General features: G+C 41.4%; 1 protein-coding gene across 3 annotated transcripts in view; it reads right to left on the bottom strand.

Moving 5' to 3' along the window:
* VPS16 (VPS16 core subunit of CORVET and HOPS complexes) overlaps window positions 1-26,317 on the bottom strand; it is a 558,269-nt gene that overhangs the window by 257,611 nt on the left and 274,341 nt on the right. For all 3 annotated transcript variants that reach the window (XM_040439647.1, XM_040439649.1, XM_040439648.1), the window contains exons 13-14: window positions 4,332-4,459; window positions 2,662-2,697 (exon numbers count right to left, since the gene is read on the bottom strand). In XM_040439647.1, coding sequence (XP_040295581.1) covers window positions 2,662-2,697; window positions 4,332-4,459 — 164 coding nt within the window. The remainder of the gene's footprint in view (window positions 1-2,661; window positions 2,698-4,331; window positions 4,460-26,317) is intronic.

Raw genomic sequence — 26,317 nt, 5'->3', positions numbered from 1 at the left:
ACATAGCCAGATCCATCTGTAGCATCTCTTTGATGGCCTAAAAGTTTAATTTTAGTCTCATCAGACCAGAACACCTTCCTCCATACATTTTGGGAGTCTCCCACGTGCCTTTTCGCAAACTCGCAACGTGCCTTTTTGTTTTTTGCTGAAAGTAATGGCTTTCTTCTAGTCACTCTGCCCTAAAGCCCAACTCTATAGAGCGTACGGCTTATTGATCTTCCTATGTACAGATACTCCAGTCTATGCTGTGGAACTCTGCAGCTCCTCCAGGGTTACCGTAGGTCTCTTTGCTGCCTCTCTGATTAATGCCCTCCTTGCCCGGACCGTGAGTTTTGGTGGGAGGCCGTCTCTTGGCAGGTTTACTGTTGTGCCATGTTCTTTCCATTTGGTCATGATAGATTTGATGGTGCTCCTGGGGATCATCATAGATTTGGATATTTTTTGTATAACCTAACCCTGACTTGTACTTAACAACATTGTCCCTTACTTGTTTGGAGAGTTCCTTGGTCTTCATGGCAGTGTTTGGTTTCCTTAGGTATTGCAGCCTCTGGGGCCTTTCAAAAAAAGTGTGTATATGTAGTGACAGATCATGTGACACTTAGATTGCACACAGGTGGACATCGTTTCACTAATTATTTGACTTCTGAAGGTAATTGGTTGCACCAGAGCTTTTTATGGGCTTCCTAACAAAGGGGGTGAATACAAACGCACATGCCAATTTTCTGTTTTCTATTTCTAAACAATAGTTTTATTTACAAACCGGATTGCAAAAAAGTTGGGACACTATACAAATCGTGAATAAAAACTGAATGCAATGATGTGGAGGTGCCAAATTCTAATATTTTATTCAGAATAGAACATAAATCACGGAACAAAAGTTTAAACTGAGAAAATGTACCATTTTAAGGGAAAAATATGTTGAATCAGAATTTCATGGTGTCAACAAATCCCCAAAAAGTTGGGACAAGGCCATTTTCACCACTGTGTGGCATCTCCCCTTCTTCTTACAACACTCAACAGACGTCTGGGGACCGAGGAGACCAGTTTCTCAAGTTTAGAAATAGGAATGCTCTCCCATTCTTGTCTAATACAGGCCTCTAACTGTTCAATCGTCTTGGGCCTTCTTTGTTGTACCTTCCTCTTTATGATGCGCCAAATGTTCTCTATAGGTGAAAGATCTGGACTGCAGACTGGCTATTTCAGTACCCGGATCCTTCTCCTACGCAGCCATGATGTTGTGATTGATGCAGAATGTGGTCTGACATTATCTTGTTGAAAAATGCAGGGTCTTCCCTGAAAGAGATTACGTCTGGATGGGAGCATATGTTGTTCTAGAACCTGAATATATTTTTCTGCATTGATAGTGCCTTTCCAGACATGCAAGCTGCCCATGCCACACGCACTCATGCAACCCCATACCATCAGAGATGCAGGCTTCTGAACTGAGCTTTGATAACAACTTGGGTTGTCCTTGTCCTCTTTGGTCCGGATGACATGGCGTCCCAGATTTCCAAAAAGAACTTTGAATCGTGACTCGTCTGACCACAGAACAGTCTTCCATTTTGCCACACTCCATTTTAAATGATCCCTGGCCCAGTGAAAACGCCTGAGCTTGTGGATCTTGCTTAGAAATGGCTTCTTCTTTGCACTGTAGAGTTTCAGCTGGCAATGGCGGATGGCACGGTGGATTGTGTTCACTGACAATGGTTTCTGGAAGTATTCCTAAGCCCATTCTGTGATTTCCTTTACAGTAGCATTCCTGTTTGTGGTGCAGTGTCGTTTAAGGGCCCGGAGATCACGGGCATCCAGTATGGTTTTACGGCCTTGACCCTTACGCACAGAGATTGTTCCAGATTCTCTGAATCTTCGGATGATGTTATGCACAGTTGATGATGATAGATGCAAAGTCTTTGCAATTTTTCGCTGGGTAACACCTTTCTGATATTGCTCCACTATCTTTCTGCGCAACATTGTGGGAATTGGTGATCCTCTACCCATCTTGGCTTCTGAGAGACACTGCCACTCTGAGAAGCTCTTTTTATACCCAATCATGTTGCCAATTGACCTAATTAGTGTTAATTGGTCTTCCAGCTCTTCGTTATGCTCAAATTTACTTTTTCCAGCCTCTTATTGCTACTTGTCCCAACTTTTTGGGGATTTGTTGACACCGTGAAAATTGGAATCAACGTATTTTTCCTTTAAAACGATACATTTAATCGGATTAAACGTTTGATCTGTCATCTACGTTCTATTACAAATAAAATATTGACATTTGTCATCTCCACATCATTGCATTCAGTTTTTATTCACAATTTGTTTAGTGTCCCAACTTTTTGGGAATCCGGTTTGTATATATTTTTCTCATTTCGATTCACCAACTTAGACTATTGTGTTCTGATCCATCACATAAAATTCATATTAACAAAACATTGAACTTAAAAAAGTCAAGGGGGGTGAATACTTTTGCAAGGCACTATACCAATCATCACGCCATTGCACAACTACCACCTGCTTAACATGTTGATAAAACAGAAAACTTATGCTTTGACCTTTGCTGCTTATACAAAATTAAGCCAACACGTTGTCACACTTAATTACAATTGACCTATAGGAAATAAATTACTAACATCATACATGAATAGCATTGAGAAAAAACAATACCTGTCTAGAAGGACTGGGACAGTGAGTTGTTTGTATCTGCAGAAATGTAAAGGATAATACCAAATTTACCAAGTACCAATATTCAGTCTTCATTCTCAACATTACCTATGGGTAGCTCAAATATCAGCTATTCAATCAAAATTCCCAAAAAGAAAAAACAGGGTAGTAACACATACATACTTCTGACTTTGGCACAAAAAATGCATCAAAAACTTGAAGCTTTATTCAGGTAATTGCAAAAATTCTGCAGTTGCAGACAGCCAAATGACGCATACACATTTCGGACATATAAACTGTCCTTACTCATATACGCATAGCGATGAGTAAAGAAAGTTTAGAAAAGTCTAAAACAGATAAGCATTATTTGGCTATTTGTAATTGCATGTAATAATTTTACAATTATAAAGCTCTATCTTAATGAATGCTGGACCACTCTGCCTTTCTATTATTAGTTTCTGCTGCACACAAGTGTGCCCCGTACATCTTCAATCCTTGGACAAAATACAGGTAAGCTGGCTACATTCCCATATATAAAATAATGTTTTATAGTCCCAAGCCATACAGGGAACATAGTGTAAGCTAAACTGGGGACAGCAAGGGAAGATAATGTCTTTAAAGCCCTGAGGAACATGTCATTCTATATAAGTAAAATAAATTAAAAGTCAGTGATAGGCAGATTCCTTATAAGGATTCAGACTCCCCGCCAAAGTTAACATTTCTTTATTCCAGATTGTGTAGAGGTATCACTAAATGTATTTTGGTAATGTTGCTCTTCCATGCTATATTATGTAAGTTAATGAGGCAGTTGTTAAAGCAACATCTCTGTAAGGGTACTTTCACGCTTGCGTCAAAATGTTCCGGTATTGAGTTCCGTCCTAGGGGCTCAATACCGGAAACAAACTGATCAGTTTTATCCTAATGCATTCTGAATGGAAAGCAATCCGTTCAGGATGCATCAGGATGTCTTCAGTTGAGTCTTTTTACGGTATTTGGACTGCTGCATTTTTCTCTCCAGCCCAAAATCCTGAACATTTGTCGGAATGCCGGATCCAGAGGTGGGACCTGCACCTATCAGACAATGGGGGCATATCCTAGCAATATGCCCCCATTGTCTGAGATGGGAAAACCCCTTTAATCCAATGGAAATGTTGTGGAATGACCTGAAGCCAGTAGTTAATGGGAGGAAACCCAGCAACATAACAGAGATGAAACTTTTATTTTTTTGTATGGAGGAATGGGCTACAATTCCTCCAAACCAATGTGCAGGACAATCAACAATTAATGGAAACATTAAGTTGCAATTATTGCTGCACAAGAGGGTCACACCAGATACTGAACTCAAAGATTCAGATACTTTTGCCGCTCAGACATGTGATATAGGATAATTTTCCTAAACAAATAAATGACCAAGTCTAATATGTTTGACTAATTTGTTATTTAGGTTATCCCTAAAATCTGGTGAAATTTTATTTATGCAGAAAAAGAAAATTCTAAAGGGTTTGAAAACTTTGAACATCTGTAATTTATACTTTTGAAATTGTAGTTCTTATAGTTATAAGAAATGTAGTAGATATGCCATTCTATGCGTTCTTAACAAGAATGAATATCTTGGTGGACAAACAGGATTACAAAGAAAAATTTCTTAGTACATTCAAAACTAAAAAGGATACTGTACAATGGTCAAAGGTATGCCAATCTGGTATTCATTGATTGCGTTGAGTACACGGAGATCATGACACATTGTTACAAAATCGGAAGGTGAATATGATTCTAGAAAACATTTTCCAAAAGATGCAGCCTGCAGTTGGGAAGAAACTTTGTTTTAGAACATGTTGAAATAAATCATAAAGATAAAATAAAAGGTATGTACTTTGTAATGGAAGATAAAGATGTTGGGCAATACTTTTTCTAAAAATAATTTTTAGCAACTTAAGTAGTGTATATGCAAACTCATCCATACATTGTTGCACAGTTCGTAAGTTGAAAAAAAGACCTTAAGGGGTACATTTAAAAAACTTAAATACGCCTGCAACCCGCTAAAAGAGTGGGGGTGGCATGGGCGGGAAAGGGGACAGGCCGGTAGGCCCGTCTCATTCATCATTTTCTATGCATGTTTTAGGCATAGAAAATGGTCTCAATGTAAGTCAGCTGGGAAGCTGTCTTACATTTAGAAGGGGCGCTGGATGCGCTAAAGTTATGTAGAGGCCGGTGTCTCTGTATAACTTCAGCGATCCACCACCAGGGCAGGGGCTTTATTAAGACCAGCATCTAAAACGTCGGTTTTAATAAAATTACCCCCTAAGTCTATAAAGTAGAACTTTTTTTTACATATACAAACCTCAGTTAATACAGACTAAGGCAAAATTCACTCTTTAAATGGCAGAGACCCAATTCTCAAAAAAGATCAACAAATGTCTTCCTGGCCCCTAGCAGTAATCTGACAGATCTCTGGATCAACATTCTGTCTGGCTTAATTTTGTAAGCCAGTGAAGATATTGTTAAGCTCACTATTCCAAATCACCTCCATTTCAGTGCTACCACTCCAATACTTCATGCTGCTGTCACTCATGACATCACAGTTTGAAAATTACCCAATCTTGAAAGGGTGTCACTAAAAAAGTTTATCTGCCAGTTAAAACCAGACAGCAACACATATCCATTTTTCTAGTCTGTTATTATTTTCTGATTACAGATTTTTTTTATTCTATTTCCTGAACATGATTATGGTGTCTGCCATCTTGCCTGAGATGTTCTTAACAGCATTTAGAAAACATTAAGAAAATTGCTTTACGGCAGCCACATGGGCCATAGACACAGTGGTCTGTAGGGGACCTCAATGACTTCTATGGGAGGTTTCATAGCCATGCTCTGTGACCTGCAAAACAAGCCAGCAACAACCCCTTTAAGTCTCATTACGATCTATTAAAATCACCAAAAATGTTATCTGCCAGTTAAAACCAGATAGCAACACATATCCTTTTTATCTCATTTTGTTTTCTGACTAGAGACGTTTTAGTTATATTTCCTGAACATGATTATGGGGGCTTCCATCTTGCCTGAGCTGTTCTTAACAACATTTAGAAAGCATTAAGAAAATTCAGCCACAGGGACCATAGACACAGTGGTCTGGAGGGGACCTAATTGTCTTCTATGGGAGTTTCCTAGGCATGCTCTTTGGCCTGTGCAGGGGTTCTTCTACAAAGAAAGAAAAGATTAGCTTTTGTAAATGCTATTGTAAATGGTAGATCCTGTCTTATCTATACATAGTGGAGATATCATTACAGACAGGATTATAACGACAGATAAGCATGTAACTACAGTACAATGATATGTAAAGACTAGGGTTGAGCGTACCCGAACTGTAAAGTTCGGGTTCGTACCGAACTTTAGGATTTTTGGACCCCGGACCCGAACATTTTAGTAAAAGTTCGGGTTCAGGTTCAGTGTTCGGCGCTTTCTTGGCGCTTTTTGAAAAGCTGCAGAGCAGCCTACTAATGGCATGGCTGTGATTGGCCAGTGTAGCATGTGACCCAGCCTATATATAAGCTGGAGTCACGTAGCGCTGCACGTCACTCTGTTGTGCTTAGTGTAGGGAGAGGATGCTGCTGGTGATTTCAGGGAGAGAATAGGAGTGACTCTTTTCTCAAAATCAGAATCTAACTCAGCTATATACATTGTGTTTTGTGGGTGCAGGGCACAATTTTTTTTATCCTGCCCTGAGCCCAGTGACCATTTTATGCAAGCTCAGTGCACCAACACTGAATCTGAGCTTTTGGGACATTGAAAATCAAAAATTTTTGGGCAATATACAACATCTGGATCAGTCAGTGTGCAATTTAAGCTAGAAATACAGCCATCATTTTCTGGGGTTTTAAAAACACACTTTTTTGCAAAAAAACTGTATTTTCCTGATCTGCAAGTGTTAAATTCAAGTTTAATATATACAGCTTTCATATTCTGTTACCAAAAAAAACCACTTTATTGGCAATATACAACAGCTGGATTAGTCAGTGTGCAATTTAAGCTAGAAATACACCCATCATTTTCTGGGGTTTTAAAAACACACTTTTTTGCCAACAACCACTATTTTCAGGCCTTGCAGCATCAGCACGTGTGAAATTACAGGCTTATATACTGACGTCAAATTCAGTTGTTAAACAAACACTTGTTTGGGCAAAAAAAATAATTGTTGGCAGCCTTTGATGCAGATGTCATTGTGAGATACACCCTTAATACATTTGGGTTAGATTCAGAGATTTGAAATACCGCCATTTGGTGCACCAATATTTAATTCAGGCCTACTGTGGGTCAGGCCGTGTGAGATACACCCTGTATATACAGTGCTTATATTCTTTCATTAATAAAACACCCTTTTTGGGGAAAAATACACAATATTTCAGGCCTTGCAGCATAAGCACGTTTGAAATTCCTGGGTTATATACTGCTGCCATATTGAATTAATAAACAAACACCCGTGTGGGCAAAAAAAGTTTATTTGGCAGCCTTTGCTGCATATGTCATTGTGAGATACACCCTTAATACATTTGTGTTAGATTCAGAGATTTGAAATACCGCCATTTGGTGAACCAATATTCAATTCAGGCCTACAGTGGTTCAGGCCGTGTGAGATACACCCTTTACATACAGGGGTTTGATTCAGGCATTTGAAATACAGCCATTTTGGGCAAAGAAATCTTTAATTCAGGCCTACACTGGTTCAGGCCATGTGAGATACACCCTTTACATACAGGGGTTTGATTCAGGCATTTGAAATACATCCATTTTGGGCAAAGAAATCTTTAACCTCTTGCCGCAACTGTAACGCCGAAAGGCGTCATTGCGGCGGCTCCCCCAGGCTACGCTAACGCCAATAGGCGTCATCTCGCGTGAGCCGAGATTTCCTGTGAACGCGCGCACACAGGCGCGCGCGCTCACAGGAACGGAAGGTAAGAGAGTGGATCTCCAGCCTGCCAGCGGCGATCGTTCGCTGGCAGGCTGGAGATGTGTTTTTTTTAACCCCTGAAAGGTATATCAGACGCTGTTTTGATAACAGCGTCTAATATACCTGCTACCTGGTCCTCTGGTGGTCCCCTTTGTTTGGATCGACCACCAGAGGACACAGGTAGCTCAGCAAAGTAGCACCAAGCACCACTACACTACACTACACCCCCCCCCCGTCACTTATTAACCCCTTATTAGCCCCTGATCACCCCATATAGACTCCCTGATCACCCCCCTGTCATTGATTACCCCCCTGTCATTGATTACCCCCCTGTCATTGATCACACCGCTGTAAAGCTCCATTCAGACGTCCGCATGATTTTTACGGATCCACTGATAGATGGATCGGATCCGCAAAACGCACACGGACGTCTGAATGGAGCCTTACAGGGGCGTGATCAATGACTGTGGTGATCACCCCATATAGACTCCCTGATCACCCCCCTGTCATTGATTACCCCCCTGTCATTGATCACACCCCTGTAAAGCTCCATTCAGACGTCCGCATGATTTTTACGGATCCACTGATAGATGGATCGGATCCGCAAAACGCACACGGATGTCTGAATGGAGCCTTACAGGGGCGTGATCAATGACTGTGGTGATCACCCCATATAGACTCCCTGATCACCCCCCTGTCATTGATTACCCCCCTGTCATTGATCACACCCCTGTAAAGCTCCATTCAGACGTCCGCATGATTTTTACGGATCCACTGATAGATGGATCGGATCCGCAAAACACATACGGACATCTGAATGGAGCCTTATAGGGGGGTGATCAATGACAGGGGGGTGATCACCCCATATAGACTCCCTGATCACCCCCCCTGTCATTGATCACCCCCCCCTGTCATTGATCACCCCCCTGTCAGGCTCCATTCAGACATTTTTTTGGCCCAAGTTAGCGGAAATATTATTTTTTTTTTTCTTACAAAGTCTCATATTCCACTAACTTGTGTCAAAAAATTAAATCTCACATGAACTCACCATACCCCTCACGGTATCCAAATGCGTAAAAATTTTTAGACATTTATATTCCAGACTTCTTCTCACGCTTTAGGGCCCCTAGAATGCCAGGGCAGTATAAATACCCCACATGTGACCCCATTTCGGAAAGAAGACACCCCCAGGTATTCCGTGAGGGGCATATTGAGTCCATGAAAGATTGAAATTTTTGTCCCAAGTTAGCGGAAAGGGAGACTTTGTGAGAAAAAAATAAAAAATATCAATTTCCGCTAACTTGTGCCAAAAAAAATAAATTTCTATGAACTCTCCATGCCCCTCATTGAATACCTTGGGGTGTCTTCTTTCCAAAATGGGGTCACATGTGGGGTATTTATACTGCCCTGGCATTCTAGGGGCCCCAAAGCGTGAGAAGAAGTCTGGTATCCAAATGTCTAAAAATGCCCTCCTAAAAGGAATTTGGGCACCTTTGCGCATCTAGGCTGCAAAAAAAGTGTCACACATCTGGTATCGCCGTACTCAGGAGAAGTTGGGGAATGTGTTTTGGGGTGTCATTTTACATATACCCATGCTGGGTGAGAAATATCTTGGTCAAATGCCAACTTTGTATAAAAAAATGGGAAAAGTTGTCTTTTGCCAAGATATTTCTCTCACCCAGCATGGGTATATGTAAAATGACACCCCAAAACACATTCCCCAACTTCTCCTGAATACGGCGATACCACATGTGTGACACTTTTTTGCAGCCTAGGTGGGCAAAGGGGCCCATATTCCAAAGAGCACCTTTAGGATTTCACATGTCATTTACCTACTTACCACACATTAGGGCCCCTGGAAAATGCCAGGGCAGTATAACTACCCCACAAGTGACCTCATTTTGGAAAGAAGACATCCCAAGGTATTCGCTGATGGGCATAGTGAGTTCATGGAAGTTTTTATTTTTTGTCACAAGTTAGTGGAAAATGATGATTTTTTTTTTATTTATTTATTTTCTTACAAAGTCTCATATTCCACTAACTTGTGACAAAAAATAAAAACTTCCATGAACTCACTATGCCCATCAGCGAATACCTTGGGGTGTCTTCTTTCCAAAATGGGGTCACTTGTGGGGTAGTTATACTGCCCTGGCATTCTAGGGGCCCAAATGTGTGGTAAGGAGTTTGAAATCAAATTCTGTAAAAAATGACCATTGAAATCCGAAAGGTGCTCTTTGGAATGTGGGCCCCTTTGCCCACCTAGGCTGCAAAAAAGTGTCACACATCTGGTATCTCTGTATTCAGGAGAAGTTGAGGAATGTGTTTTGGGGTGTCATTTTACATATTCCCATGCTGGGTGAGAGAAATATCTTGGCAAAAGACAACTTTTCCCATTTTTTTATACAAAGTTGTCTTTTGCCAAGATATTTCTCTCACCCAGCATGGGTATATGTAAAATGACACCCCAAAACACATTCCCCAACTTCTCCTGAATACGGAGATACCACATGTGTGACACTTTTTTGCAGCCTAGGTGGGCAAAGGGGCCCACATTCCAAAGAGCACCTTTCGGATTTCACCAGCCATTTTTTACAGAATTTGATTTCAAACTCCTTACCACACATTTGGGCCCCTAGAATGCCAGGGCAGTATAACTACCCCACAAGTGACCCCATTTTGGAAAGAAGACATCCCAAGGTATTTGATGATGGGCATAGTGAGTTCATGGAAGCTTTTATTTTTTGTCAGAAGTTAGTGGAATATGAGACTTTGTAAGAAAAAAAAAATCAAAAAAAAAAAATCATCATTTTCCGCTAACTTGTGACAAAAAATAAAAAGTTCTATGAACTCACTATGCCCATCAGCGAATACCTTAGGGTGTCTACTTTCCGAAATGGGGTCATTTGTGGGGTGTTTGTACTGTCTGGCCATTGTAGAACCTCAGGAAACATGACAGGTGCTCAGAAAGTCAGAGCTGCTTCAAAAAGCGGAAATTCACATTTTTGTACCATAGTTTGTAAACGCTATAACTTTTACCCAAACAATTTTTTTTTTACCCAAACATTTTTTTTTTTATGAAAGACATGTAGAACAATAAATTTAGAGCAAAATTTATATATGGATCTCGTTTTTTTTGCAAAATTTTACAACTGAAAGTGAAAAATGTCATTTTTTTGCAAAAAAATCGTTAAATTTCGATTAATAACAAAAAAAGTAAAAATGTCACCAGCAATGAAATACCACCAAATGAAAGCTCTATTAGTGAGAAGAAAAGGAGGTAAAATTCATTTGGGTGGTAAGTTGCATGACCGAGCAATAAACCGCTAAAGTTGTGGAGTGCCGATTTGTAAAAAAGGGCCTGGTCTTTAGGGGGGTATAAACCTGTGGTCCTTAAGTGGTTAATTCAGGCCTACAGTTGGTCAGGCCGTGTGAGATACACCTTGTATAAACAGGGCTTACACAGGGAGTGCAGAATTATTAGGCAAGTTGTATTTTTGAGGATTAATTTTATTATTGAACAACAACCATGTTCTCAATGAACCCAAAAAACTCATTAATATCAAAGCTGAATATTTTTGGAAGTAGTTTTTAGTTTGTTTTTAGTTTTAGCTATTTTAGGGGGATATCTGTGTGTGCAGGTGACTATTACTGTGCATAATTATTAGGCAACTTAACAAAAAACAAATATATACCCATTTCAATTATTTATTTTTACCAGTGAAACCAATATAACATCTCAACATTCACAAATATACATTTCTGACATTCAAAAACAAAACAAAAACAAATCCGTGACCAATATAGCCACCTTTCTTTGCAAGGACACTCAAAAGCCTGCCATCCATGGATTCTGTCAGTGTTTTGATCTGTTCACCATCAACATTGTGTGCAGCAGCAACCACAGCCTCCCAGACACTGTTCAGAGAGGTGTACTGTTTTCCCTCCTTGTAAATCTCACATTTGATGATGGACCACAGGTTCTCAATGGGGTTCAGATCAGGTGAACAAGGAGGCCATGTCATTAGATTTTCTTCTTTTATACCCTTTCTTGCCAGCCACGCTGTGGAGTACTTGGACGGGTGTGATGGAGCATTGTCCTGCATGAAAATCATGTTTTTCTTAAAGGATGCAGACTTCTTCCTGTACCACTGCTTGAAGAAGGTGTCTTCCAGAAACTGGCAGTAGGACTGGGAGTTGAGCTTGACTCCATCCTCAACCCGAAAAGGCCCCACAAGCTCATCTTTGATGATACCAGCCCAAACCAGTACTCCACCTCCACCTTGCTGGCGTCTGAGTCGGACTGGAGCTCTCTGCCCTTTACCAATCCAGCCACGGGCCCATCCATCTGGCCCATCAAGACTCACTCTCATTTCATCAGTCCATAAAACCTTAGAAAAATCAGTCTTGAGATATTTCTTGGCCCAGTCTTGACGTTTCAGCTTGTGTGTCTTGTTCAGTGGTGGTCATCTTTCAGCCTTTCTTACCTTGGCCATGTCTCTGAGTATTGCACACCTTGTGCTTTTGGGCACTCCAGTGATGTTGCAGCTCTGAAATATGGCCAAACTGGTGGCAAGTGGCATCTTGGCAGCTGCACGCTTGACTTTTCTCAGTTCATGGGCACTTATTTTGCGCCTTGGTTTTTCCACACGCTCCTTGCGACCCTGTTGACTATTTTGAATGAAACGCTTGATTGTTCGATGATCACGCTTCAGAAGCTTTGCAATTTTAAGAGTGCTGCATCCCTCTGCAAGATATCTCACTATTTTTTACTTTTCTGAGCCTGTCAAGTCCTTCTTTTGACCCATTTTGCCAAAGGAAAGGAAGTTGCCTAATAATTATGCACACCTAATATAGGGTGTTGATGTCATTAGACCACACCCCTTCTCATTACAGAGATGCACATCACCTAATATGCTTAATTGGTAGTAGGCTTTCGAGCCTATACAGCTTGGAGTAAGACAACATGCATAAAGAGGATGATGTGGTCAAAATACTCATTTGCCTAATAATTCTGCACTCCCTGTATTCTTTCATTAACCACCTCAGCTCCCCTAGCTTAAACACCCTTAATGACCAGACAACTTTTTACAATTCTGCACTACACTACTTTCACAGTTTATTGCTCAGTCATACAACTTACCACCCAAATGAATTTTGCCTCCTTTTCTTCTCACTAATAGAGCTTTCATTTGGTGGTATTTCATTGCTGCTGACAATTTTACTTTTTTTGTTATTAATCGAAATTTACCGAAATTTTTGAAAACAAATGACATTTTTCAATTTCAGTTGTAAAATTTTTTAAAAAAAACTACATCTATATATAAATTTTTCTCTACATTTATTGTTCTACATGTCATTGATAAAAAAAAATGTTTGGGTAAAAAAAAAAATAGTTTGGGTAAAAGTTATAGCGTTTACAAACTATAGTACAAAAATGTGAATTTCCGCTTTTTGAAGCAGCTCTGACTTTCTGAGCACCTGTCATGTTTCCTGAGGTTCTACAATGCCCAGACAGTAGAAAAACCCCACAAATGACCCCATTTCAGAAAGTAGACACCCTAAGGTATTCGCTGATGGGCATAGTGAGTTCATAAAACTTTTTATTTTTTGTCACAAGTTAGCGGAAAATGATGATTTTTTTTTTTTCTTACAAAGTCTCATATTCCAATAACTTGTGACAAAAAATAAAAACTTCTATGAACTCATTATGCCCATCACGAAATACCTTGGGGTGTCTTCTTTCCAAAATGGGGTCACTTGTGGGGTAGTTATACTGCCCTGGCATTTTAGGGGCCCTAATGCGTGAGAAGTAGTTTGAAATAAAAATGTGTAAATAATGCCCTGTGAAATCCTAAAGGTGCTCTTTGGAATGTGGGCCCCTTTGCCCACCTAGGCTGCAAAAAAGTGTCACACATGTGGTATTGCCGTACTCAGGAGAAGTTGGGCAATGTGTTTTGGGGTGTATTTTTACATATACCCATGCGGGGTGAGAGAAATATCTCGGCAAAAGACAACTTTTCCCATTTTTTTATACAAAGTTGGCATTTGACCGAGATATTTCTCTCACCCATAATGGGTATATGTAAAATGACACCCCAAAACACATTGCCCAACTTCTCCTGAGTACCGCGATACCACGTGTGACACTTTTTTGCAGCCGAGATGCGCAAAGGGGCCCAAATTCCTTTTAGGAGGGCATTTTTAGACATTTGGATCCCAGACTTCCTCTCACGCTTTAGGGCCCCTAAAATGCCAGGGCAGTATAAATACCCCACATGTGACCCCATTTTGGAAAGAAGACACCCCAAGATATCCATGAGGGGCATGGCGAGTTCATAGAAGATTATTTTTTTTTGCACAAGTTAGCGGTATTTTTTTTAAATATTTTTTTATCACAAAGTCTCCCTCTCCGCTAACTTGGGACAAAAATTTCAATCTTTCATGGACTCAATATGCCCCTCAGCGAATACCTTGGGGTGTTTTCTTTCCAAAATGGGGTCATTCGTGGGGTGTTTGTACTGCCCTGGCATTTGAGGGTCTCCGCAATCATTACATGTATGGCCAGCATTAGGAGTTTCTGCTATTCTCCTTATATTGAGCATACGGATAATGATATATATTTTTTTCGTTCAGCCTCTGGGCTGAAAGAAAAAATGAACGGCAGAGATTTATTCATTCGCATTGATCAATGCGGATGAAAAAATCTCTGCCAAAAAAAAAAAAAAGGAGGGGAAAGGCGTGTGCCAGGACATAGGAGCTCCGCCCAACATCCAAACCCACCCGATTTCTCCATTCACATCAATCGATGTGGATGAATAAATCATTGCCAGGATTTTTATTTATTTTTTTATATACAAAGTGTTTGCCAAAGTATATGAACAGCACCTCCCCCTCAGCTCATATGCCTCGGCAAACGTATCTTTTACTGCAGAGGAGAAATCTCGTCTTGCAGCGCCACATACACCAACTTTTGTGTAATCTGACAGCAGCGCAATGCTTCTGTCAGAATGCACATCAGTGCTGCAGCTGGTTGATCGGTTGGTCCACCTAGAAGGTAAAAAAAAAAAAAACAGGCCGCAACGCAATAAATTTATTAACTTTATAATAACATTTGAACGGAACATATAAACTTTATTTAACTTTTTGACCAGAACATTAACTTTTTTGCTTACCGGTGATTTTTTACATTTTTTTTTTTACCTTTTATAGGACAAACCTCTCCTTCCCCATGGGACAATGTGGAAAGCGCAAATCGCCCAGAGATGTGGCGAAATACATTATGCACTTTGTCCCAGGTGAAAGGAAAGGTTTGCAGCAGCTGTGAGTGAAAGGGCCCTAATAGCCCTGTGTGCCTGTCCTGTGAAACACAATCCCTATGCTAAGTGTACCTGTGTGTGGTACTTCCGGAAACACTCCCCGAAGCATAGGGTAGGGTGGTCAGGGCAGTCAGGACAGAAATAGCGGGTGTCACGCCTTATTCCACTCCTACAGACACAACATTTTTTTGATATACAGACACCTTCTTATACCAGCGTCTGGTGCGGCGGGACACTAAATAAGGAGCCAACATCTGGTCATTAAAGTCCACCCCTCCCATGAGCAAATTATAGTCGTGGACAGAGAGGGGCTTTTCAATGACACTGGTTGCTCGTTCTATTTGTATTGACGTGTCTGCGTGAATGGAGGAGAGCATGTAAATGTCACGCTTGTCTCTCCATTTCACCGCGAGCAGTTCTTCGTTACACAAGGCAGCCCTCTCTCCCCTTGCAAGACGGGTGGTAACGAGCCGTTGGGGGAAGCCCCGGCGACTAGGTCGCGCGGTGCCACAGCAGCCAATCTGTTCTAGGAACAAATGCCTGAAGAGGGGCACACTTGTGTAGAAATTGTCCACATAAAGATGGTACCCCTTGCCAAATAAGGGTGACACCAAGTCCCAGACCGTCTTCCCACTGCTCCCCAGGTAGTCAGCGCAACCGACCGGCTCCAGGGTCTGATCTTTACCCACATAGATCCGAAATTTGTGGGTATAGCCTGTGGCCCTTTCACAGAGCTTATACAATTTGACCCCATACGCGCGCTTGCTTGGGATGTATTGTTTGAAGCCAAGGCGCCCGGTAAATGTATTAGGGACTCGTCTACGCAGATGTTTTGCTCAGGGGTATACAAATCTGCAAATTTGGTGTTGAAGTGGTCTATGAGGAGCCGGTCAAAAGCTGGGTGGCCTCTGGGACGAGAGGTGCTGTTGTCGCTAAAGTGCAGGAAACGCAGGATGGTCTAAAATTGTGTCCTAGACATGGCAGCAGAGAGCATGGGCATGTGATGAATTGGGTTCGTGGACCAATATGACCGCAATTCATGCTTTTTGGTTAAGCCCATGTTGAGGAGAAGGCCCAAAAAAAAATTAATTCGGAAACTTGGACGGGTTTCCACCGGAAAGACTGGGCATAAAAGCTTCCCGGGTTGGTGGCTATAAATTCAGTGGCATATCGGTTTGTGTCTGCCACAACTAAGTCCAAGAGCTCCGCAGTCAAGAACAGCTCAAAAAACTCCAGTGCCGAACCGATCTGAGCTGTCTCAACCCGAACTCCAGACTGGGCGGTGAAAGGGGGAACTACAGGTGCGGCTGAAGTTGGGGGCTGCCAATCAGGGTTTGCCAGCACCTCAGGGACTCTAGGGGCTCTACGGGCCTGTCTGTGCGGTGGCTGCGACGGGGTAACTAATGCACGTGCCACCGTACCAGCTTCAACTGCCCTTCTGGTGCTCGCCACTTCACCATGTTGTACGGCATTGCTGGTACTAGGTCCAGGATGGGCTGCGCTGCTGGTGTATGCCTCACCACGTAATCCGACAGCGCCAGCCCTACTCTGCTGCCCTTGAAGCGGATCCTGCGCAACCTGTGGTGTAGCAAAACAGGGCCTGGTACACCTGGTGGTATCAGGGACCTCAACCTCCTCGTCCGAACTTTGGGTCAGACTGCCACTGCTTTCTACAGGTTCATATTCTGACCCGCTGGATTCGTCAGATGAGGGTTCCTATTCCTCATCCGACTGGGTCAGAATCCTGTAGGCCTCTTCAGAAGAATACCCCTTGTTTGCCATTTGGTCAACTAAATTTAGGGGGTATTCCCTGAGACTACCCAAGAAAAAAAGCAAGCCTGTCTTACAAATGGGAGGCAAGCGAAGCCGCTGTGATTGATAAAAAATATCAAAACAGATTTAAAGTGACTGTACAGTGATCAAAAAAAAAAATTTTTTTTTGTCACTGCGGCGGGGCGGGCGTGGGTGAACGCACGTGTGGGCGACCGATCAGGCCTGATCGGGCAAACACTGCGTTTTGGGTGGAGGGCGAACTAAGGTGACACTAATACTATTATAGATATGACTGTGATCAGTTCTGATCACTTACAGATACTATAACAGTACAAATGCTGATTAGCGATATGCTAATCAGCAAATCAGTGACTGCGGTGTGGTGGGCTGGGCGCTAAATGATCGCTAACTACCTAACCAAGGGGCCTAAACTATCCTAAAACTATCAGTCAATACCAGTGAAAAAAAAAAAAGTGACAGTTTACACTGATCACTTTTTTCCCTTTCACTAGGTGATTGACAGGGGCGATCAAGGGGTTAATTGGGGTGATGGAGGGTGATCTGGGGGCTAAGTTTAGTGTTGGGTGTACTCACTGTGATGTCTGCTCCTCTGCTGGAACCAACCGACGAAAAGGACCAGCAGAGAAGCCATTTAACACATTATATTTATAAATATAATGTGCTAGATGGCTTCTGATTCGATTTTTTGAAAATCATCAACCTGCCAGCGACGATCATTGGCTGGCAGGCTGATGACGAAATTGTCCTTTAACTTTTGCCGGCCCACGATGCGCGGCGCGTCCAGGAGGAATAACAGGGCCGCCGCCAGGACGCAATCCTGCGTACGGCGGTCCTATAGTGGTTAATGAAACACCCTTTTTAGGGCAAAATACACAATATTTCAGGCCTTGAAGCATAAGCAGGTTTGAAATTCCTGGGTTATATACTGCTGCCATATTGAGTTATTAAACAAACACCCGTTTGGGCCAAAAAAGTTTATTTGGCAGACTTTGCTGCATATGTCATTGTGAGATACACTCTTTTTACATACAGGGGTTTGATTCAGGCATTTGAAATACAGCCATTTTGGGAAAAAATATATATCTTTTTTTATAAATAAATCTTTATTACATTTTTCCAACCATTACAAAGTTGTTCAACAATCATCTTATTCTTACATTGCATATAATTCCCCAACCACCCACCCTTAACGTGCCAGTTGTTCGAGAGGAAAATAAAAATAAAAAATTATATAATATTCCCTTCTCTCCCCCCCCATCCCGAGCCCCCCCATCCTGAACCCCCCCTCCACATCCCGAGCCCCCCCCACATACCGAGCCCCCCAGCCCGCATGCCGAGCACCCCCCCTCCCCCCACGCCCCGCTCTCCCTCATCGGACCTCAGTTTTTAATTAGCCATTTCTGCCATAACCTGGCAAATCTGTGTTTTTTCTTAATCCCAACCAAATGGAATTCCTCTCTGGCCAATGACACTCTAGTGAGGTTCTCCCATTCTTTAACCGTGGGAACAGCACTCCTCCCCCCAGTGCCCAACTATACATTTCCTGTCTTGAAATTGCTATCTCTCTATGTTGGGGGGGCCTCCACTCCATCCATCACCCCTAAAATACATTCCTGGAAGTGCCTACGCACTATAAACCGGTGGTATTCCTCTATTTTATCAATAATCTTTATCCAATAATCTTGAATTTTTACACATGTGCATAATATATGTACAGTATATCGTCCACTCCTATCTCTCCACATTTTGACAAGTAAAAACTTTAGATTTATAACACTTCATTAACTTCTTGGGAGAGTAGTAGAGGCGACACAATATATTAAATTGGGTTATTCTATAGGAAAAATTCCTTGAGACCCTGTTCTTTGCCTGTATAGCCGATTCCCAAAAATCTTCCCGTTGGGGATTCAAGGCACCCTGCCATTTATGCTTTAGATTGTCAACTGCTCTTCTGTTGTTCTTTTGGTGCGACAGATATTGGTATATTCTTGAAACCAGTTTCTTACCTGGTATTAATTTAGTAATATTAACCAAAGGCTGCAGTAGAACGATTATTTGTGTGCCTTTCCCTATCTTATACAGTGCATGTTTTAGTTGTAAGTAATAAAACCTCAATTCTATATTTTTCAATTGGTATTTCCTTTTTAGCTCTTCGTAGGGGATTATATCCCCCTCTTCCCATACCTGGCCCAATTTATATATACCATATTTCCAGGTTAATGTTGTCCCATAATATGGTATCCGCATGAAAACCAGTCTGGGACCATAGTTCTTTTACCGTCTTCCAACTTTTCGCCATCAACGCAATTAAAGGTGTATAATTACATCCCTGTTGGGCCAGAATACCTGCTTCCATTATTTGAAAGATATTTAATTTGTCCAGTCTTTTATTAATCCCTACTATTATATTCTTATAGCTTTGCGTGTTACTCCATGTTATCATATTTTTTCTATAATTCAAGAAATGAAATAAAGTTTCAAATCTGCTACAGATAATCCACCCTTCTTCTATTGGATACACAGTATCTGTGCCTTTATCCTCGTTTTTTTCCCTCGCCATATTAAATCCGTTAGTAAACTGGCTATTATTTAAAAGTAGCTTTTAGCGATTGTCACTTGGTGTATTCCACAGAATATAATTCAGGGCAGGTAATAAACACATCTTCACCAAGGAAATGCGACCCACAATCGACACGTACAGTCTTTTCCATACCTCTATTTTCTTCCTGAATTCCTGAATTTTAGGAACCACATTCAGTCGGACATAATCATTAGGATCTGGGGTAATCTGAATTCCCAGATATTTGACAGGTTCATTAGTCATCTTAATTTCCAACATTCCCGGTCTAAAATTGTTCAGAGGGTCAATCGGGATACAAGCTGATTTAGACCAGTTTATGCTGAGTCCAGCATGTCTACCGTATTGATCAAATACTTGAAAGATCCTATTGAGTGATCCATGTGAACCCACAAATAACATAATGTCATCCGCATATAAAGCAATTTTTTCCTCATGAGTACCATACCTAAACCCCACAATTTCTGTATCTTGCCTAATCATATCCGCAAGTGGCTCAACTGCTATAGCAAATAGCAGAGGGGAGAGGGGGCATCCCTGTCTAACCCCTCTGCCAATTTGTATGTTACCCGAGTATTCTCCATTTACTATCACCCTTGCGGAAATATCAGTATACAGTAACTTAACCCATGAGAGAAAACAGTCGCCGAACCCCATTTTCTTCATAGTGTTGATCAAAAAGGGCCATTCTATCGTATCAAAAGCCTTTGAGGAGTCTATAGTTACTATCATCCGGTATCCGCAATTTGTGGGTTCAAGCTGGGTACCCAAAAATATCTCATAATATTCTCAGTCGTGGTTTTCCCTAACATGAACCCCGATTGATCCTCATGAACAAGCAACGGGACCACAGTCCTAAGTCTAGTTGCCAAAATCTTAGCTAATATTTTGTTGTCCGTATTGATTAGTGAGATAGGATGATATGAATCCATTAAGGCTGGGTCCTTGCCAGATTTTAAGATAAGTGTAATTGAGGCTTCTCGCAGGGAGTCTGGCAGTTTACCCATCTGTTTCAAGGTTTCCCACATCTCCAACAGTTTTGGTATTAATATTTCTTTATACTGAGCATACACCTCAAATGGAATACCATCCATTCCTGGGGCCTAGTTCTTTGTTATCCTAATTAGCGTCTCCTTCACTTCTAGAGGGGTTAGAGAATCTTCCAGGGACATACATTGATCTGTTGTTAACCTGGAAGTAGTAATTCCATCCAAAAACTGTTGTATTTGTTCTGGGTTTTTATTTATCTTACTACTATATATATCAGCAAAATATTTTTGAAGCAGTTCTATCTTGGCTGTTTGTTCGGTTACTTTATATCCCGTTTCATTGACAAGGCAGTAAATATAGTTTTTTTTTTGTTTGAGCCGCTACCAAGGCCGCTACAAAATCCGCTACCAATAAAATTTAATAAATTATTAAGTAATTAATACGCGCCACATCCTTTCATTCAATGCTTAAACTTGAAAAGTTGTCACACTTTTATGCTTTAATAATTTCTCCCATATAATTGCTATAATTTAAAATTTGAAAAAAATGTATCCTCCCTTGGATGTGGTCTCTCTTTCTCACGCTCCCTCTCTGGCCTAGAACCCTGATTCCCCGCCACCCGTGATCACCATGGTAGGCGCATAAAAGAACATCGAAAGTTGATAGAGCAGATATCAAATTGGATTGTGAACATCACGGGGACGTGCGACATGGTGGGGCAGTAAGTGTGCACACGCCTACACAAATTGACTGACAAGGGTCAGCCCATGCAACTTCTGGGTCTCCAAATTGGGCACATGGCCTGAGCTTGCCCTTTACCCCTTGGAGGTGCTGGCCTGCCCTGCAGCCAGTGTGTTGTCTGAACGCGTGTTTAGCATGACTAGAGGGGGTTATCTTAGGGTATATTTCCCAATGTTTTGGGGTGTACCCTAATTTTAAAAATAAAAGTTAAAACCAAAAAGCAGTGTAGGCTACCTCCTCCTCCACCGCCGCTTCCACCTACACCGCCACATCCACCGCCTCCTCAACCTCCTACTCCATATGGACCTCGTCCTCCTAGATCAAGATTATAATTTTTTATTTTTACCTATTTATGTTAAAGTCATTTTCCTATCCACATTTGTTTGCAGAGCACTTGCCATGCTCTTAACCACATTTTGATGCCATTTGCAGCCCTCTAGCTCTTTCCATGACATTTTTACAGCCATTTTAGTGGTCAAAAGTTTGGGTCCCCATTGACTTCAATGGGGTTCGGGGGTCAAGTTCGGGTCCCGAACTCAAACTTTTTTCTCAAGTTCGGCCGAACCAGTCGAACCCGAACATCCAGGTGTCCGCTCAACTCTAGTAAAGACCAAGATGTGGAGCCTATTTATAAGGCTTAGTAGCCAGTGGGAAACCTGCAGGATTTTATGGGTTTTGTTTTAATATAGATATTGACATAGAATTTTAAAAATATATTAAACATAAAAACATGATTTAAACAATAGGTCATTTTCTGATAACACATTCCCTTTAATAGATAAACTTGCATTGCTTGTAGTGAAAGCCCAGAGCAAATTTGCACATCAACAGCAAGTTTATGCAAACAATAGTAGGTTTTGGGGTATTTGTGAAAAATCTTTATTTTGAACTATACAATTTGGAAAATAGAAGTAAAATATATTGTTGTTATTTTGTTTTAACCTCTTAACAGTTATGTTAAAATTTGGAAAAACCCTCCCAAAAATGTCACTTTTTCATTGTAGATTTGTAATGTGTGTGCAGTAAATCTTGTTGGCGCACAACTCAGGGGACACTATTGCATTTTTAACCCCTTAGTGACATAATTCATTTTAGCCTTAAGAACCAATAATATTTTCCCCTAGAAGTCATATCTTAACAATTTTTTCTTCTAAATGTTTTTTTTTTTATTTCCGGGATTAGTTTAGTTTTTTTAGGAACCATTTTGGGGTATATATAGTGTATTAAAAACTCTTATTATTTTATTTTTAGGGGGAATTTTTACATTATTTTGTGGAATTTATGGCGTTTACTGTGTGGTAAAAATAATATAATTTTATTATGTGGGTCACTCCAGTGATAACGTCACATTTCTATATAATTTTACGGTTTCTCCTTCTGCAGCCTGTCAGCTCTGCAGCTGCTTCCTCATTCTCTTCCAAACTGAAGGGGAGGGGGGGGGGGGTGACTGCTTTAACTGCTCATATCTCTGGTTTGGTACCAGCTTTAGAAAAATTTAAATAGATTGTGACTTAGTAAATAAAATCTCAAATACCTCAACAATACAATAAACACAAGGATGAAGTACCCAAATGAAAACACACATGTACAATGTTTTCATTGACCACATGATACCCTAAGCACTAAACAATCAGTTAATGAGTGCTGTTTTATCATCAGACCACAGGGCAGTTTATAAAAAATTTGGCCAACAGGGTGAACAACGAAGAAGACAAAAAAAGTGCTTCCAACCTTATAATATACAACTTAGAAATAGAACATCACACTACACAGGTCAGCTGCTGCAGGACTTGATAAACCACACCTCAGCAGCTGTAGACTTTTTTTTTTTATAAACTTGAAGAGAGTTCATCAATTGTCAGCAGGCATTTCCCCCACCCAGTACAGAAATACACAACATGGTTTTTGTTGCAGATTTACTGCTGATTTTACCCCATGCATTGCAAAGGGTGAAATCTATGGGTGACTTTCTGGGCTAAACAGTCTGTATTCTTATGAAGTGCTGCCTCTCTCTATCCCTCTCCAGTTACCGACAAATGCAAACAGGAGAAGAAGGCACTGGCAATTTGATGGGGCAGGGGGGTATACAAACCATGGTACAACATACTTAACTTGATCCCTGCACATCACCAGTGCCCATTTTTGTTATGGCATGCTGCAGGGATCCTTTTTGCTGACTTTTGGGAGACATATCAGTAAATGCCTGGGGAACAAAGATGACAAGATGATGTAATTATTTCTTTTAATACAATAAACCTAGAGATGAATAAATAAACGGGAGGCAATGAGGAACTACAAATATCAACATGACCCAGCAATGGAACACTGGGCAGGCAATAAGGACTTGGCAACTAGTAGCCTGCTAAGTGGACTCTTGAGGACCCCTAGACCCATACCTGATCTATATATTCTCTTATCAGCTAGGTAGTCTCCTGGCTATGTGTACTGGGCCCCAGGCAATCATTTTTGCTTAGGATAGCCGATCCTGCTGCACTCCTCTCTGACCAACACTCTATTATGTTGTCTCAATAGGCAGATACTGCTTAGAGGGTACCAGCACTAGTGGCGTCATCAACTTTTCCACTGGCTCACACTCTCTTTACCAGGAATCCTTCTTCATTCAGCAGCACTGCATGTCTAGCCTCTTGGGCTCTCTCCACATCAGTCCCTTTGATGTTGTCCCAGCATTCTATGGAGATCCATACCTGACACAACGGGCAGAGATTGGTAAGGCGCTGTGAAAGTCATACTAGTCCCAGGCCTAGCGTCTGGGACCTACCCTGGCAGTCATAGGGATACACATCTTATTAAAAAAAAAAAACAGCTGCATAATTAGCCATGGTGCCGCCAATCCCCCATGCTTTACAACTTTTCTGTACCATGGGCAGCTGCACCTTCCCACCCATGTTAGAATGTTTAAATCATGTTTTTCTGTTTAACACTTTTTTTTAAAGAATTTTTGATGATGTTATTTAAAATTTTTCATGTCAATATCTGTATTCAAATAAAAACCATAAAATCCTGCAGTTTTCACACTGGCTACTAAGCCTAATAATAGGCGCCACTTCTTGGTCCGTACAGTATACTTTACTGCAGTTACCTGCTTATCAGTCATTCTAATCCTTCCTATGTATAGATAAGACAGGGTCCACCATTCACAATAGGTGGTTATCAAAGCTTATATATTGTTTCTTGTACAATGACCTCTGCACAGGTCACAGAACATGCCTATTAAACCTCCCATAGAAGAAAATTAGGTCCCCTCCAGATCACGGTGTCTATGGCCCATGTGGCTGCAATAAAGCAATTTCTTAATGCTTTCTAAATGTTGTTAAGAACAGTTCATGCAAGATGGCAGCCGCCATAATCATGTTCAGGAAATATAACCAAAAATTTGCAGATAACATTTTTGCTTTAATAGATTACAATGAGACTTAAATAAGTTGTCTCACTTCAGTAAGTGGCATTTATCATGAAGAGAAAGTTAATAAAATCCACTTACTAATGTATTTTGATTGTCCATATTGCTTCTTTTGCTGGCTCTTTTCCGTGGAAAAATGAATCCAGCCAGCAAAGGAAGCAATATGGATAACAACAATACATTAGGAAGTGCCTTGCATTAACTTCCTCTACATGCTGATGTGAGACAATGCCATACCGCGTTCCGCAAAAAAAAGCGGATCCGCAAAAAACCTAAGCCGCCCATGTGCCTTCCGCAATTTGCGGAACGGAACGGGCGGCCATTGTAGAAATGCTTATTCTTGTCCGCAAAACGGACAAGAATAGGACATGTTCTATTTTTTTGCGGGGCCTCGGAACGGAGCAATGGATGCGGACAGCACACGGAGTACTGTCCGCATCTTTTGCGGCCCCATTGAATTGAATGGGTCCGCACCCGATCAACGGTCGTGTGCATGAGGCCTGAAGGTGATTTTCCAAGTTATTTTTTACTGATGATTATTTTTATCTGATTGGTGGAGGTCCGACACCCGGAAGCCCCACTGATCAGCTGTTCGAGGAAAAGTGTCACTGCCTTCTGCCTGCTTTTCCTAGGTCAAGGATATCACGATATCAGCTCAGCCCTATTCAAGTAAATGGGCCTGAGCTGCTATACCAAGCACTGCTGCTATACAATGTACAGCGCTGTGCTTGGTGAGCTGTAAGAAGGGAGCAGCACTTACAGGAGCATTGCTGCCTTCTCAAAACAGCTGATCGGCAGGGGTCCCAGGTGTCGGACCCCTATGAATCAACCAAAAAATCTCAGAAAACCCTTTCAAATTAAATACAGATGACGTAGACTTGGCGCACATATGGGCTTTGTGCTAACACAATGCATATTCGCGTTAGGGAAGACTCACCGAGTGATATAAATGTTACGTTAAAAAAATAAGGTTGAAATGTGTAACATCAACCACCAGATGGCACATGGAGCTGTTGGTTAACTTGTCGGATACATTTTCTCCTACTGCGAGCAAATCATGACATTGATGGCAGTATAATGATAAATCGGGCTAAAAGGGTGACCAATAAATGAAGGTGAGCAATAAAAATGGAAGCAGAAGGGAAAGTATCTGCAGGAACACATAAAGGGGCCAATATGGAGAGGAATGATGTGCATGAAAAGGGAGGCATCAGGGAGAGGCTAAGCAGAAGCATGAGAAGGGGCAGCGGAGAGGTGGTGAACTGCATGGAATGGGGATAGCAGGGTGAATTTTGGCTATTTGATTAAGTGGTGGCAGAAAGGAGAAGATTAGCAGGAACATATAGTGGGGGCACAATGAAGAGTATTGGCAGTTTCCTGACAAAAAGGGGAAGGAGGGAGGGGGGCTATCATGAACATGAAAAGGGGGCAGAAGGGAGAGGATCAATGGTTAATGTAGTAGGAGCAGATGGAAGAGAATCACTGGTTAATGGAGTAGGAGCAGAAGAGAGAGGATCGCTAGTTAATAGAGTAGGAGCACAAGGGAGAGGATCGCTGGTTTAAGAAGTAGGAGAAGAGAGAGGATCACTGGTTAATGGAGTAGGTGCAGAAAGAAGAGGATCACTGGTTAATGGAGTAGGAGCAGAAGGAAGAAGATCACTGATAAATGGAGTAAGAGCAGAAGGGAGAGGATCACTGGTTAATGGAGTAGGAGCAGAAGGGAGAAGATCACTGATTAATGGAGTAGGAGCAGAAGGGAGAAGATCACTGATTAATGGAGTAGGAGCAGAAGGGAGAGGATCACTGATTAATGGAGTAGGTGCAGAAGGGAGAGGATCACTGGTTAATGGAGTAGGAGCAGAAGGGAGAAGATC

The sequence above is a fragment of the Bufo bufo genome, chromosome 7 (genome assembly GCF_905171765.1).
Source record: "Bufo bufo chromosome 7, aBufBuf1.1, whole genome shotgun sequence".
In the NCBI taxonomy this organism is placed as follows: Eukaryota; Metazoa; Chordata; class Amphibia; order Anura; family Bufonidae; genus Bufo; species Bufo bufo.
This window is presented reverse-complemented; position numbering and strand designations above follow the sequence as displayed.